This window comes from Numida meleagris, chromosome 3 (genome assembly GCF_002078875.1).
Source record: "Numida meleagris isolate 19003 breed g44 Domestic line chromosome 3, NumMel1.0, whole genome shotgun sequence".
Lineage (NCBI taxonomy): Eukaryota > Metazoa > Chordata > Aves > Galliformes > Numididae > Numida > Numida meleagris.
This window is the reverse complement of record NC_034411.1, coordinates 106,694,628-106,709,657: the sequence shown is the minus strand read 5'-3', so window position 1 is coordinate 106,709,657 and position 15,030 is coordinate 106,694,628. Positions and strand designations below refer to the sequence as shown.

Here is a 15,030-nt window from a genome sequence, read left to right as displayed (position 1 = left end):
CCCCGGCCAGGGAACAGCCCGCGCCGCACGTTCGCGCCCCCGTCCGCCAGGCGGAGGAGGCGGAGGCGGAGGGGGGAGCGCGGCCAATCGGCGGGCGGCGGGGGGGCGGGCGGAGAGCCGGGAGGGACCAATGGGAGGAGACGGCGGGGCGCGGCGACCAATGGAAGCGCGGCTCGCGGGGAAGCCCCGCCCTCCGGCTCCCCTAGCGGGGCTGCGGCGGAGCGAGGCGCCAGCTCGGGGCTGCTGTGGCGGGCGGGTGGAAGGGTGTGCGCGGCCCGGGCACGGCTCCGTGAGGGAGCGCGCGTGGCGCGTTCAGGGCCCGGGCTGAGGCAGCTCGGTGAGCCCCGCATGGGGAGGGGAGGCTGAGGGGATTTCGCTTCCCACTTCCCGCAGGAGGAGTGCGGCCCGGAGCAGCAGGTGGTGCCAGGCCCGGCCCGGCGCGGAGGGCGTGCACGGGCGCGTCCTGTGTGCGGAGACATTGCTTCAGCCCGTGGTTAAACTGATCCTGCACGGCCATTAAAAGTGCTGTAAAAGAGCCAACAACGAATGCGCTGATCGGCTGTCTGTCCCAAACCCAGCAGAATTCCTCCATACCATCAAAACCTCTTGCCTTTGGGTGCTGTCTGCGTCTCCCTCTAGTTTGGCTGCTGCTTGCTTCACTCATTCCTCCTTTAGTGACAGCGTGGGGTGGATGTGGGATTAAAACTGCTGAAATTAAACGGGCTGGGCTGGAGCTCAGCCTGAGGAGAGTGAGAAGCAGCAGTACCCTGGACCCCAACAGAACCAAACTCACATCTGAGGGTTGGGTGAACGTGGGGTGTGCCATGGTGTTTAATAGTGAGATGAAGGAGCGAAGGAAGGAATAGAGGAAAACCAATAAGCAGGAAGGAGGGAAGGAAGAGAGAAGGAAGAATAATGAAGAAAGAAGGGAGAATGAAAGGGCAAAAAGTGTTGTATTCCTTAGTATTGAGTAATTAGGTGAAGAGGAATGAGAAGATGAAGAGCTCTTAGATACAAAGCAATGGGAAAGAGGAAGGAAGGATTAAAGGAATACAGGGTGAAAGAAATGAAGAGAAATGTCTACCATAACTAATAATGAGATGAAGGAAACAACGAGAAAGAAGAAAGGAATGAAAAGAGAGGAAGGAAGGAATAAAGAAGAAGGAAGGATAAGAAAGGGGAGATGAAAGAATGAAATGAAGAAAGGGGAGATGAAAGAATGAAATGAAGAAAGGTGTAGTATTCCATAGCGTTTAGTAATGAGATGAAGGAAACAGTGAGGAAGAGGAAGAAGGGAAGGAATAAGGAAGGAAGACAGAAAGAGAGGGGAGTATGAAAGAGAGAAAGAAATGAAGAAATGTATGGCATTCCATAGAGTTTAGTAATGAGGTGAAGGAAACAGAAAGAGGAAGGCAGGAAGGAATAAAGAGAAAGAAAGGAAGACAGAAAGAAGGAAAGGGGAGGATGAAATAAATAAAGAATGAAAGAAAGAAAGAAATGAAGGGAGGTGTAATATTCCGTAGCGGTTAGTAATGAGATGAGGGCAGCTTTAGAAATCATGCACTGAACATTTCACACGGGGTAGAAGCTTTTCTGTGGTTAATGGCCCACTTTTAATCTGAAGAGAGCCAGCCTATCATGCTTAATAGCACTAATGCACCCCATGTCCATTAATTTAGTCCCGTTTTGAACCCTTTTCATTTGCTTGGTCTCAGCAGCATCCTGCCCTGACCGGTTCACCTGCAGCTGATGTGCTACGTGAAAAACTTGCTTCATCTTGTTTGCCTTGGGATTTCTTTGGTGTCCCCAGCTCTCGTCCTGCCTGTATGCTGTATGATTATTTCAGTCTCCCTTGGAACATCCATGACTCAGGTGCTCTTTATCAGATTCCCCCTGCCTGCCCCACCGAGCACGTAGTTTGCAAAGTGTCCTTGGCTTTTTCGTCTTCCCTGGTGCAGAAGCCGTCTTCTGTGATTACCTCAGTAACCCTTCTCTGCAGCCTCACTGATTTTGCACATGCTTTTGGAGATGGGCTGGCCGGAACTGCATCAGTCATCAAATCTGGTGCAACGTAGATTTATGCAGGAACATCATGATGTTTTGGTTTCTCTTCCTTTCAGAGGAGCTGCCAGCATTTGATTTGGCTGCCGCTGAGCGCTAAGCTGATCTTCTCTGAGAGCTATCAACAATAAGCCGAGATCTTTGTTCCCGAGAGGTAACAGCTGATTTAGAGCCCGTAGCTCTATACGTATGATTGGTGTAATTTTTCCAAGATGTGTTCCTTGTTGACATGAAATCCCACCTGCCATTATATCTGCTCACTGTGCTGTGAGATCTTCCCCTGGTTTCGGGCACGACTTTGGGGTAATTTTATCCTTCCTGTGGACGTTGTCGCATCACCACTCGGTCTCTGTTCAGAGCTTTGTAACAGCGTGTTAAACAAGTGATCGTCCAGTCCAGATCCTGAGGGATCCCATTTGCTAACCTCTTTCCTCAGGGAGTAGCTGTGAAACAGCTTTTCCTGCCCAAGTTTGTTTGCTTGTTTGTTTGTTTTCTAAGGAATCAGTTACCTACCAGGCTTCCTTTCCCATCCCACAAAAACCTAGCCTCTTGGACTGGGAATCTTGGTGAATCTCCATGAACCCACAAGTGAAAAATTCCATTTGAAAGTATTTTGTGATGCTTTAGCCTGCTTCGTATAAGTAGAACTAAAATATGCCAGATTCTGTTTTCCTGACTTTACAGCGTTCCCTAGCACAGTGTTCTCATCTTGTGATGTATGCAGTGTGAGCAACATACCCAATTTTTTAAATTATTGTGCAACATTTTAAAAGAGAGTGGGAAAAAAAAAAAACCACAATGGAGAGAAAAATCCAATACGTACAGCTGTGTCCACAGGATGATCATTAGTTACAGCTTTAATTTCAGTTAATATTAACTATACTTGATTGGACTGTAGGCAGTGTTCCTTTTAGCTAAAACACTTAAAGGAGAACGTGGACTCAGCCTGAAGTTCATCTCCCCGCACTGTTTTCCCTGTGACTTCACTTAAACTGCAGCCAGAATGCAGGGAGCCTTCGTGCTCGGTGCAGCTCTTAGCGTACTCGTAGCAGTGTACAAACTAATAAGGAAAAAAGTAAAACAGTAGTGACTCAACAAGCATCTCCCAGGGAAAATGTATTAAAACTTAAGAAAGCTAACTGCCACAGTGTAACGTAACAAAGACCAGTTCTATTTAGCTTCTAGCATGTCTTTTTGGCTTTCTGTCTGCTGGCTTCTTATCCTCTGTTCTCAACTCCTGGACAGGCAGCCTCTTCTGAGGGTTGGGGCGGTACATGGGCCACAGCCGGAGCGTCAGCAAACGGGATAAAGCAAATCCTGCCATAACTATGTAGACAGTCCATCCAAACTGTTCAGTGACATATCCATGGATGAAACCAATCATTGCAGAGACAAGAATGACTCCTTGGAAAATCTGTTCCACTAAATTTTGGCCCTTGTAGTCCATCTCCGTGGGGATGGAGCAGAACACGTCCAGCGTGGCAGTGGGGCACGGCTCCTCGTCCTTCTCGTGGTCCTGGTCCTGGTCCTCCTCGCAGTCCTGCTCCCATTCCCCATGCGGTGTGATGCGCAGGCGCTGAGGTGTGCTGAGGGAGCTGGCAGAGGTGACTGCTGAACTGCTATCATCTTTGAGAGGTCTTGGAGGACAGGAGAGGTGCCTGAAGACTGGAGGAGAGCCAGTGTCACTCCTGTCTTCAGAAAGGGTAAGAAGGAGGATCCGGGAAACTACAGCCCAGTCAGTCTCACTTCTGTCCCTGGAAAGGTGATGGAACAGCTTGTTCTAGATGCCATCCCCAAGCAATTGGAAGAGAAGGTCATCAGGAATAGTCAGCATGGGTTCACCACGGGAAAATCGTGCTCGACCAACCTGGTAGCCTTCTATGACGGCATCACCAGCTGGGTAGATGGGGGGACAGCAGTGGAAGTCATCTACCTTGACTTCAGCAAGGCTTTTGGTACTGTCTCCCACGACATCCTGATAATGAAGCTGAGAAAGTGTGGGATAGATGAGTGGATGGTGAAGTGGGTTGAGAACTGGCTGACTGGCCAAGCTCAGAGGGTGGTGATCGGCGGTGCGGGGTCTGGTTGGAGGCCTGTAACTAGTGGTGTTCCCTAGGGCTCGATGCTGGGCCTGTTCTTGTTCAATATCTTCAACATGACCTTGATGAGGGGATAGTGTCCACCCTCAGTAACTATGCCAATGATACAAAGCTGGGAGGAGTGGCTGACACACCGGAAGGCTGTGCTGCCATTCGGCAAGACCTGGACAGACCGGAGAGCTGGGCAGCACTAAACCAGATGAGGTGTAACAGAAGCGAGGGCGGAGTCTTGCCCCTACCTGGGATGGAATAACCGCAAGTCTCAGTGCAGGCTGGGACGTGACCTGCTGGAGAGGAGCTCTGCGGAGAAGGACCTGGGGGTCCTGGTGGATGACAGGTTGGCCATGAGCCAGCAGTGTGCCCTGGTGGCCAAGAAGGCCAATGGGATTCTAGGGTGCATTAAAAAGAGTGTGGCCAGCAGGTCAACGGAGGTGATCCTCCCCCTCTACTCTGCCGTAGTCAGGCCTCGCCTGGAGTACTGTGTCCAGTTCTGGGCTCCCCGGTACAAAAAAAGCAGGAATCTCCTGGAGAGGGTCCAGCTGAGGGCCACAAAGATGGTAAAGGGCCAGGAGCATCACCCCTGTGAGGAAAGGCTGAGCGACCTGGAGCTGTGCAGCCTGTTGTAGGGAGCCTGCTCTGCAGTGGGGTTGGACTCGATGATCTCTAGAGGTCCCTTCCAGCCCCTACAGTTCTGTGATCCTGTAATATTAAATGTTAGCTTGAGTCTAACAGCGCTTAGCAGTTGAATAAGCTTGGCTTGGTTTTACCCACCCACTGCTCTGCCTAGCGTTGCGCTTTGGCCGCTGTCCCTCAACCTCAAGAGATTATTCATTTCTGAGTACACAAGCTCAGGATAAACTGCTTAACTGACATTTTGAGTCTATTAATATCATTCATTTTGTTTTGGTATGAGATGAATCAGAGCCACGCCACCAAGACCAAATTAACCAAACAAACTGGAGGTTTTTTTTGCCAAATTCTCCTATGTGTCATTGACGTTATGAAGGACCAATGCGTACCGAGATGTGAGCAACTCCAGAGTGTGAAAATCCAGACCTCAGCCTTAAAGTGACTCTTATTCTTGCAGTCTTGTTGCAAACATTTGGAATGTGCCGTTTTTCAACTCCTCCACTCGTGGGATCAAGCAACATGGGGAAGGAATATGGGAAGAAGAGAACTGTGTAAATGTATAGCTGCCACACTGTTGAAGAAGAGCATGACGTTTTCCTGAAAGGCATCCTCCATGGATCTGGATGCTTCTGTCTGGACTTCCTGAGATGCTGCACTGCCTCGTTCAGCTCTACTGACCCTCCTTGCGCTCATCCTCATTCCCAACATGAGCTGGGAACAGCAGAAAAGCCAATGCCCTTGAGGCTTGAGATGCCGGTGCTCCTCTACGTCACCTCTTGCCAGGGCAGTCTGGCCGTGGGATCCATCCTCTGGGCCAGCTTTTGGGGTGTTTCATCCCAAAGGAACTCGGAGCTCATCGACGCCGTGATTTCGGCCATTGGTCTTTTAGTGGTGAGGCCGGAGCCTCTGTGCTGGGATGTGGTGTCTGTTTTTGATGGCCATCACCTCAGAATGGTCTCATGCATTCCCTGGCCGTGGCATCTCAAATGATCCCAAGTGTCTGGACAGCATCTCTCAGTCACGTGGTCTGGTTTCCCAGGGGTTGGACTCGATGATCCTCATGGATCCCTTCCAACTCGAGGGATTCTGTGATTCTGTGGTGGGATTTAGCAGGATTTCCCGTATTTTACAGTGTATTGGCCACGATGGCAGCAATAATTTTACTGAATTTAACAGCGCCAAGCTCTTGAGCACCACTGACCCAATCCGGCTGCATCCGTGCCCCTGGAAAAGAGCTGCTTTACCCCAGCTGCATCCTGGAAGTTGCCCACAGCTGGTGCCAGCCCTGCACCTGGGAGTCACCAGAAGCAGAGGGTTCTGCCCGTGTTAAGTCCCATTTCCCGCAGCAGAGGCACGGTGCAGCCGCCACAGCGCTCCCAGCCGCCACGGCTCACGTGTTAACACGCTTGATTTTGTCTTCTCGTGGAAGCAGGAAAATGTTTGGAAATGCGATGCCAGCGCTCCCCGATAGCCTGAAAAACCAGCGGGGTCAAGCAGGAGCCATCGAGCGTGTCTGTGGTTGCACAAGCCGCCTGGCGCGCAGTGTGCTCGCAGTCTGGCTTTGGCATGCCCTGCTCCTGACTTTTATACGCTCGGGGCTGACGCGATGCAGATTTAACTGTTACCGCCCCGGCCACGTAACAGCAAAGCCCCCAGGGCAGCTGCTCTGCTCCTCCATTGTCAATAATTCATCTGTGGGGGGCTGTCCGCAGGACAGAGCCAGACCTGGCCAGGGTGTGGGCAGCTCCTCTGTGTGCTGGGGCACAGCTCTCTGTGGGTGCAAGCTGCTGTGCCATGCACCCAGCTCCTCCAGGCACACGCAGCGGAGCCTCCCCCTCCCTGCAGCCCGAGCAGGGAGAAGCCAAGAGAGGAAGAGACACTCACGAGGTTTCCTTTTCTGCTCTTTGCCTCCTTATCCTTTTTTTTTTTTTTAATAAACTCTGGCCTGTTTGCTTTTTTTTTTTTCCCCTCCCTTCCTTCGCCTTGCTCATTTTTAACTCTTTGCTTTCCCTCCCAGCACTCCTCTTTCCTTTGCAGTGCTAGCACAGCTTCAGCAAGCTCCGAGTATCCTTTAATATACTGCTTCATGTGTACCTTGCTTGTTCTTGTACCTCATCTTGGCTTATTTTGGGAGCTGAGAGGATCCAAGCTGCTGAAATGTGGAGCTCCTAGGAACAGCCAAGCTTGCACCCGATGGACAGGAGCTGGAGCTCCTCTGTGGAGCTCTGTGTCTGGGTGGACAGCCCAGCATGGTCTTATTTGGAGAATGGGATAGGGATGATTGGAGGCGTGGAGGAGCAACTTGATGTGGGTGTGGTGTGTGGGGAAAATGATGATCCACATCGGCTGGGTGGAGAGGAGGATGGCAGAGGTCTATGAAATCGTGGGTACTTGGTGCTGGTGTGTTTTCCTTCTCTGTAAGGGTGAAGAAGCAAGACTGCTCTGCAGCAGCTGAAATCCCAGCCCAGCCTTTCTTGTCCAACCCTCGTGGAGCTGGAAGACCCTTCTGGAGGATGTTAGCAAGTCTCCTGACCCAGACCTCCTCCCTTCCCAAACTGGCTGGGAGCTCCATGAAGAGCTGCTCACTACCCAGCCAGCCCTAGTTCTTCCCCTCTGCTTCATTCAAGATAGAAAATTAATCATTAACCAACTTGTCCTCTGAGCGGCACGCAAAGAGAACCCATAACACCTGAGGGTGACACCGGCCAAGGCGCAGCCCTGGAGCCCGCTGGCTTTGCTGGGGATCCGCTCCAGGAGCTGACGCTGCCCCACCACTGCCTGGGCCGCATCTCTCAGGCAGCACTTTTGGGAATTCTTGTGAATATTCCCCAAACCACCCCCCTTTGGGCTCCCCTCCAAGCCCGGTGTGAGCTTATAGGAAGGGAGATATCTGAGTAGAAAGGCAGATGGGTACAGAGAGAGGTGTATGAGTGTGCAGGGAGGCGGGCGGACACGCAGCAAGGCAATGAGCACATAGGAATGCAGGAGTGTACAGGAAGGCAGACGTGCATATAGGAAGCAGATGGCTGTCTAGGGTGGTGGGTAGGCAGATAGGAAGGCAGGTGAGTGTATAGGAAGGCAGCTGAGCAGCACCATCGTGTGCACTGGAAGTGATTACCTAACAGCTGAAAGTGGGGCCATGCCCATATGTCACTGGGGAACACTCAGCACACGGACACCGCCGGACCCTGCAGCACTGGGATTTCCCCCAGCACTGCCCTGCAGTGCCCTCGGTCACCGCAGGGCTCCACGGGCACCGATGGGGACGTTAGGAAGTGCTGAGCAGCGGGCTGAGGAATGTCCCTGATTTCCCCTGGCTCCGAGCTCCCCAGATCTTGTGCCGAAATGAGTCACCCCATGCAGCATGCCGCCAGCCATCCACACGTGAAAACAGAAACGTCCCCAGCTCCCGCGCCAGGAGTCACGTCAAAGGCGTATTCTTCTTAGTGTGGTTTTTTTTTTTTTTTTCCTTTAAAGCAAAATCCTTTTCTGCTCCATCTGACTCAGCCCTAGCAGAGTCACTGCTTGAGGCAGAGCGAAGCCCAGCCTGGTGGCACAGGGAATGACGCTGCGTCCCCATGGGATGCAGTTTGGTATTTTGGGGGGAAAGCTCTGCGATGCCACCATCTGAGAAGACCCCGAGTCGCCCATGCTCCATCGGTGCAGGGGGAGCACCGAGCTGGTCCCAGGGCTGCAGAAATGTGGGGACATGCCAGCAGCACTCTCAGAACTCAAACCCAATGTCTGAGAGCGGTGTCCCAACGCTCCCTGAGCTCCAGCAGGTCGGGGCCGTGCCCACTGCCCTGGGGAGCTGTTCCATGCCCACCGCCCTCTGGGGCAGAACCTTTCCCTAGCACCCAGCCTTTTACCAACGTCCAATCCTCCTGAGATCCCTCTGTCCCATCCTACAGGATGTCGAAGAGCTTCTCTGGCAGCGCTGGAGCTGCCTCTTCCTCAGACTCGGTGCTGTTGGGTATCGTGTGCTGCGGTGCCCGGGACACTTTGCAGATGCGGGCGTACACTGGTATGGGGCTGCCCGGGCCGCACGGCTCCTCTTGCACAACAAAGTCCTGCACCGGGTCCCCATCATCCCCACTGTCCCCATCGTCCCTGCAGGGCTTTTCCAGCCCAGCACTGAGCGTCCGGGATTTGTAGCGGATGCTTTCGTAGATGGGCCCCTGGGCATCCTGCCCTGTGTCCACTGCGGGCGCTGCGGTGTCACCGGGCACCAGCGGGAGCTGCCGGTGCCGCAGGAAGTCCGGGGTCCTCGTGGGGGATTTAGGGGATGTGTTGGAGTGTGGCGACCCAGAGCTGTCCGTGTTCCCCTCACTGCTGACATCTGTCCTGCTGCAAGGCCACGCACCTGCAGGGAAGGAGAGGGAGAGGTTGAGGCAGGAGAGGTGCTTGGAGGCACCCCTTCATTTCAGGGTAAGGTAGCAACGAGTACATGTTCTTAAACGAGAGCTTTGGTGTGGTTCCTCCTGCCTGCCAGTTCTATCCCTTCTCTTTTTGCAAGAAATAGAACACGGAGCAAAGGAAAACCCCATGCATCCCGTGCTCCCCGCCTTCCCTTGCTGCTCAAATATTTATTTAAGGAGGAGGTTCTGCCCCGTGCGCAGGATCTGTCAACAGCAGGAGATGGCAGAGTGGGCGCCGAGCCGGTTTGTTCACCTCCAAGATGAAGGAGGCTCTGGAAGAGGTTTCCTTCTGCATCACGGATGTTCCTCTTCCTGTTGTAAAGCTGCGGGGACAGGGTGCTGTGGGACTTGGGGTGCAGGTTCCCTGCAGCAGGTGGTGGCGTGCAGGACCACGGGCAGGAAGTTGTGGGGTCGAATCCTGGCCTCCTTGCTGCCCTCCATCTGTGTCCTGAAACCCCTGCCCCATGAGCATCCCAGGGTGAACAGCATGAGCACCCCAATGGGGAGCAGCATGAGCACCCACCCTAATGGGAGAACTCCTATGGAGACTCTCCCAAAGTGAACATCTCAACATGAACACACCAATGGGAGCAGCCCAGCGTGAGCACCCCAATGGGGACACCCTCCAGTGTGAGCCCCAACAGGAGAATCCCATTGTGAGCATCCCAGTGGGGACATCCCCAGCGTGAGATCCCAGTGGAGATGCTACAACTGTGAATATCTCGAGGTGAGCACACCAGTGGGAGCATCCCAATGTGGGAATCCCAGTTTAAGCATCCCAACCTGAGCACCCCAAAGTGGGCACCCCAACGTGAGCATCCTAATGCAAGCATCGGTATGTGATCATCCCAACCTGAGCACCCCCAAGTGGGCAGTCCAGTGTGAACACCCTAAGGCAAACATCTCAAGCTGATCACCCCAACACGAGTATCCCAAAGTGAGCACCCCAACCCGAGCATCCTAACGTGGGCACCCCAACGTGGGTAGCCCGGTGCAAATGTCCCCATGCGAGCATCCCAAATGGGCGTCCCAACCTGAGCATCCCAACGCAAGCACCCCAGTGTGTGCGTCCCAACCCGAGCACCCTAAAGTGGACACCCCAAGGTGAGAACCCCAACTTGGGCATCCCCAAGTGGGCACCCCAAGGTGAGCGTCCCAATGCAAGCATCCCCACGCGAGCACCCCAACCCGAGCCCCCCCAGAGTGGGCGCTCCATTGTGGGCACCCCCATTGGAGCCCCCTAACGCGAACATCTCGAGCCGATCACCCCAACACAAAGATCCCAAAGTGGGCATCCCAACCTGAGCGCCCCAACGCGGGCACTCCGATGCGAGCGCCCCGATGTGGGTGCCCCAGCCTCAGCGGCAGCTCAAAGTCCCGCAGAGCCGCGGCTCCTCCGGGTCCGCTGGGTGAGCAAATCATTAACCGCGCCGGCAGCACCGAGCCGCGGACCTTCGGACCGCAGCGGCACGGCGCGCAGGGACGCGCACGGGTATTTGCACGCTCACGGGCACAAGCGCGAACGCAACGGCCGTGCGCGCGTGGAGGGGTGCGCACGCACGTTGCAGCGTGCAACGGGTCATCGCCAACGGCTCGTGCCCAGGTGCGCGTGGGGCCGTAGCAGCACCCGCAGCAGCAGGATGGGGGTAGCGGGAGGCCGCCGCTGCCCGTCCCCGTCGCCGTCCCCGCGTCCCCGTGCCCTGCCCCATCCCTACCTCCCAGCGGCGCCTCTCCCCCGTCGCTGCGGCCCGCTCCCGACAGCGTCACCTGCAGCAGAAACAAAGAGACGCTCGCGCGCCCTCCCCAAACTCTCGTGCGACGCTCGTGCACGCCCACACGGCTCGTGCCTGCCCCCCCGTTGCCTCTCATTGCTCCCCCGTTGCCCCCCAGCCCCTCACGTACGCGCTCCAGGCTTTAGGGGAGCGCTGGGCTCGGTGCCCCCCAACCCCACGCGACACCGCCCCGAGGGCTGTCCCCGCGTGCCCCCGATGCTTTGGGTTGGTATTTTTTTGGGGGGGGGACTCGGGGCCGTTCCCGCTGCCGACGCTGGGGGGCTGTCCAAGCCCGTGCGACAGCGCTGTCCCCAAGGAGCGACGCGGCGACACCCGACAGCGCCTCGTTTTGGGTGAAAAAAGAAGGGATTCTGTCGACGAGGTGGGGGGGGGAGGGGGGGGAGTGCGGAGCCCATTTGTCCCCTTGTCCGGCTGTCCCCACAGGGACGGGTTGTTACGGGAGCACAGCAGTGGGGACCGACTGTCACCAGAATGGGGACACGGTGGGACACGGGGACAAGGAGGGGACGTGGGCACAGAGCAGAGCCCCCCCATCCACACTGCTCTCACCAGCCTGGAGTTCCCTGCGGCGTTCCCGGTGCTCTGGGTGGAGAAGCGGCCGCTCGCCCTGTAGAAAGAGGATGGTGACACCCATGTCCCCATGGCCGCCCTTTGGCATCCACCGAGGCCGAGCCAAAAAGCATGGCATGACCCCATGGGGTGCTGCCCACCCGAGGGCACGTACCTGGGGCGGAAGGCGCAGAGGAGCAGCAGGAGCAGGAACCCAACGGGGGCAGCAATGGCCAAACCCCAGGGCAGCACCGGGGCCATGGATGGGAGCTGGTGGGGGACGGGCACACGTCAGGATGGGTGAAGGGGTGACCTCACTGCGCTCTCTGGAAGCTTTTCCCGCACGGATCCCATAGGAATTCCCATCCCTTGGTGCCACCGGCGTACACACGGCGCTGTCTCCCCGCAGCTCAGCCCGCAGAGGATTTGGGGGTGATCGCAGCGTGGGCAGGGCCCTATGCCCAGCGTTGGCACCCATGGGCTGTGGTGCCCGCAGGCTGCAGGAAGCTGTGCCCCGTCCCAGGCCCGGATTGCTGGCATAGCTGTGCCGTGACACAGCGCTGTCACACCCCACGGCGCCCAGCTCACCTCGCTGCTTTTGCTCTTACTCAAGCACCCACGTTGGGTGGCTGCTCTCTCCTCTACAGCACTGGGGGGTGGGTGAAAAAGGGGCTGGGGCAAGGGGCTGCACCCCACCACATCCCTAGTTAATCCTGCATCCCTGCTACGTCCCCACTGTATTCCACTGCATTCCTGCTATGTCCCTATTGCATCCCTGTTACACGCCTGCTGCATCATGCTGCTTGCATACACATACCTATTGTACCCTTCCTGCGTCTCCCCTGCATCCCTCCTGGATCCCACGGCATCCTTGCTGCTTCCCTCTTGCATCCCTAGTGCATTCCCACTGCATCCCTGCTGCGTCCCCCCTGAAACCTTGTGCCATCCCCACTGCATCCCCACTGCATCCTGCTGCGTATCTTCCATATCCCACTGCATTCCCACTGCATACCACTGCATCCCCTCTGCAGCCAACCTGCATCCCTGCTACATCCCTGTTGCATCCCCACTGCATCTCCGTTGAAACCCTGTTCCATCCCACTGCACCCCCACTGAAACCATGCAGCATCCCCCACTGCATCCCTCTTGCATCCCTATGGGACACTTCAGGGGAACCCCCCTCCAAGAAACCCATTCCCATCCTCCTCCCCCAAACCCCAGCTCTGTCTCCCACCAGACCCCTGCCCAACACTGGCTGGGGGCCGGTTGGGCTCCCCACGAGGAAGTTTCGGGGTGGGAGCCCTGCAAAGAGAGCTGGGAGCTGCCCAACAAGCTGAGCCTGCTCTGCCAGCTCTGTGCCGCCCTGCCCGGTGCTGGCACCCTATTGTGCCCCCCCTGTGCCCAGAGCACCCTGCCTGTACTGTGCAGCTGTTAGGGGTGATTGTCCCCTGCGTGGGTGCCATCACCCCGTGGTGCTGAGCTCGGTGGGTCGATAGGTCACAGCCTGGAGGGATTTTTCCCCTAAAACCCACTCAGTCAAGCACTTGGTCCTAATGGATGCCCTACGGGAGCACATGGGTAATTTAGGACCTGTCCCATCCCTCTGAGCCCACCCTGCCTCAGTTTCCCCGTCTGTACACTGAGACCGTCCTCAGTGTACCCACGCTCCCCACAACTCAACCTGGGGCACCTCAAGGGACAGGATCCCCCGTACCCCTCTCTATGCCACTCCCCATGCTCAGAAACACTCACCCGGGCACTGCCGGACCCCTGGGTGCTGCCGGCTGCTGCTCAGCTCAACTTTGGCCTGGAGCTGTGGGTGGCACCCGCCACACCCTGGCTTCCTGCTGCTGCCTCACCCGGCCCCATGGAGCTCTGCCCTGGGCATGCGGGGGAACCCTGAGCCCCAACGGCACCAAAAACAGCAACCTGGGAGGGGTCCTGAGCACCCATGGGGGGTCCTGTGGCCCAGGGGAGGTCCTGCAGCCCTAGGAGGGGTCTTGTGCCCCCAGCCCCAGTGCTATGGGACCCCCCTGGGGAGCTGCTGGGAAGGGCTGAGCCGAGCTCAGAGCCCCCAGGAGTGGTGCTAGGTCCCCCCTTATCCAGGATCCACAGCCATCTGGGATTCCCTCTGTCCCACGCTCTCTCTGTCCACAATCCCCAGCCAACCCAGATTCCCTCCATTCTGGACCTCCTCTATTCCAAATTCCTCCCAGCCCAGATCCCCCTCCATCCTGGATCCCCTCCATCCCTGATACCCCTCTATTTCAGATCCCCATCCATCCTGGATCCCACTCCATCTCAGATCACCCTGTGTCCTAGGTCCCCTCCATCCTGAATCCCTTCTACCCATGATCTCTTCCATCCCAGATCCCCCTCTATCCTGGATCTTCCTCCATCCCCAACTGCCACTGTCCCAGACATCCTTCATCCTCAGTCCTCTTGCATCCCTGATCACTCTCTGTCCTAGATCCCCTCTATCCTGTATCCCCACCATCCTGGAGCCCGTCCATCCTAAATCCCCTCCATCCTGGCTCCCCTCCATTCCAGATTGCTGCTATCCCAGATGCCTTCCGTCCTCAATCTTCTTTCATCCTAGGTCACCCTTCATTCGAAATCCACTCAGTTCTGGACTCCTCTGATTCCACATCCCCCTCCATCCCAGATCTCCTCCATCCAGGATCACCTAAATCCTGGATTACCCTCCATCCTAAATCCTGTCCATCCTGGATCCCCTTCATCCCTGATTCTCCTCCATTCCAGATTCCCTCCTCCTGGATCTTCCTTCATGCCAGATTCCTTCTCTCCCAGATCACCCTCTGTCCTAAATCCCCTCCATCCCAGATCCCCTTTTGCAGTTCCAGGTGGGAGCAGCTCAGCCCTAAGCCCCCAGCAGCACTGTCCCTGCTCCATGCTATTAAGATAAATTCCTCCTGTGATGAGCTCATCTCTGCATTGTCACTCCATTAGGATCCAGACACCGAGGCACATAAAAAGCTGTAAAATGATGTTAGAAGCCAAAAAAAAAATCATTTAATTGCAAAACAAGACAGAAACCTGCACACTCCCCCCAGCCCCGCATGGCTGTGTGCTCTGATACACTGCTCAGCTCCGCCACCCCAAACCAGGGAGCATCAGTGTCATTTAGAAAACTGGAGCAATTTGCTCGGAATGTAACACATGCCAAAGCCAGAATCTGAAAAAAAAAGTACACAGGGGAAATTGTCGTGTGGGGTTTTGAAAGCTGTCTGCTGCCAGCAGCGGTGCAGATCCAGTCTGGCAGAGCAGAAAGTCTGTGCAATTCACATGTGAAGGCAAGAAGCTAAAAGAGTGTGTGCATGAAAGGCATGGTGGAGGGGGACAGAGAACAATTTAGGGAAATCTGAGAAAAGAAAGAAATTGTGGGGAGTTATTCTGAATAAAAAGTTTCCCTTCCCTTCCCTTCCCTTCCCTTCCCTTCCCTTCCCTTCCCTTCCCTTC

At 55.7% G+C, this 15,030-nt stretch overlaps 1 protein-coding gene across 1 annotated transcript; it reads right to left on the bottom strand.

Annotated features, from left to right (window-relative positions):
• On the bottom strand, nucleotides 4,571–13,377 carry LOC110395347. Its single transcript, XM_021389586.1, has 5 exons — nucleotides 13,303–13,377; nucleotides 11,726–11,820; nucleotides 11,551–11,608; nucleotides 10,924–10,975; nucleotides 4,571–9,153 (listed from the first exon to the last, which is right to left on the bottom strand). The coding sequence occupies exons 2-5, from the start codon at nucleotides 11,809–11,811 to the stop codon at nucleotides 8,696–8,698; spliced, it is 654 nt and encodes a 217-aa protein (XP_021245261.1). The 5' UTR covers nucleotides 11,812–11,820; nucleotides 13,303–13,377; the 3' UTR covers nucleotides 4,571–8,695.

Bases quoted from the DNA above. Each gene is read 5' to 3' on its own strand.
- LOC110395347 (XM_021389586.1), bottom strand. From the start codon at position 11,811: ATGGCCCCGGTGCTGCCCTGGGGTTTGGCCATTGCTGCCCCCGTTGGG. The intron at 11,609-11,725 runs GTACGTGCCCTC...CTCTTTCTACAG, and splicing joins CTCTGCGCCTTCCGCCCCAG to GGCGAGCGGCCGCTTCTCCA. The intron at 10,976-11,550 runs GTGAGAGCAGTG...TTTCTGCTGCAG, and splicing joins CCGCAGGGAACTCCAGGCTG to GTGACGCTGTCGGGAGCGGG.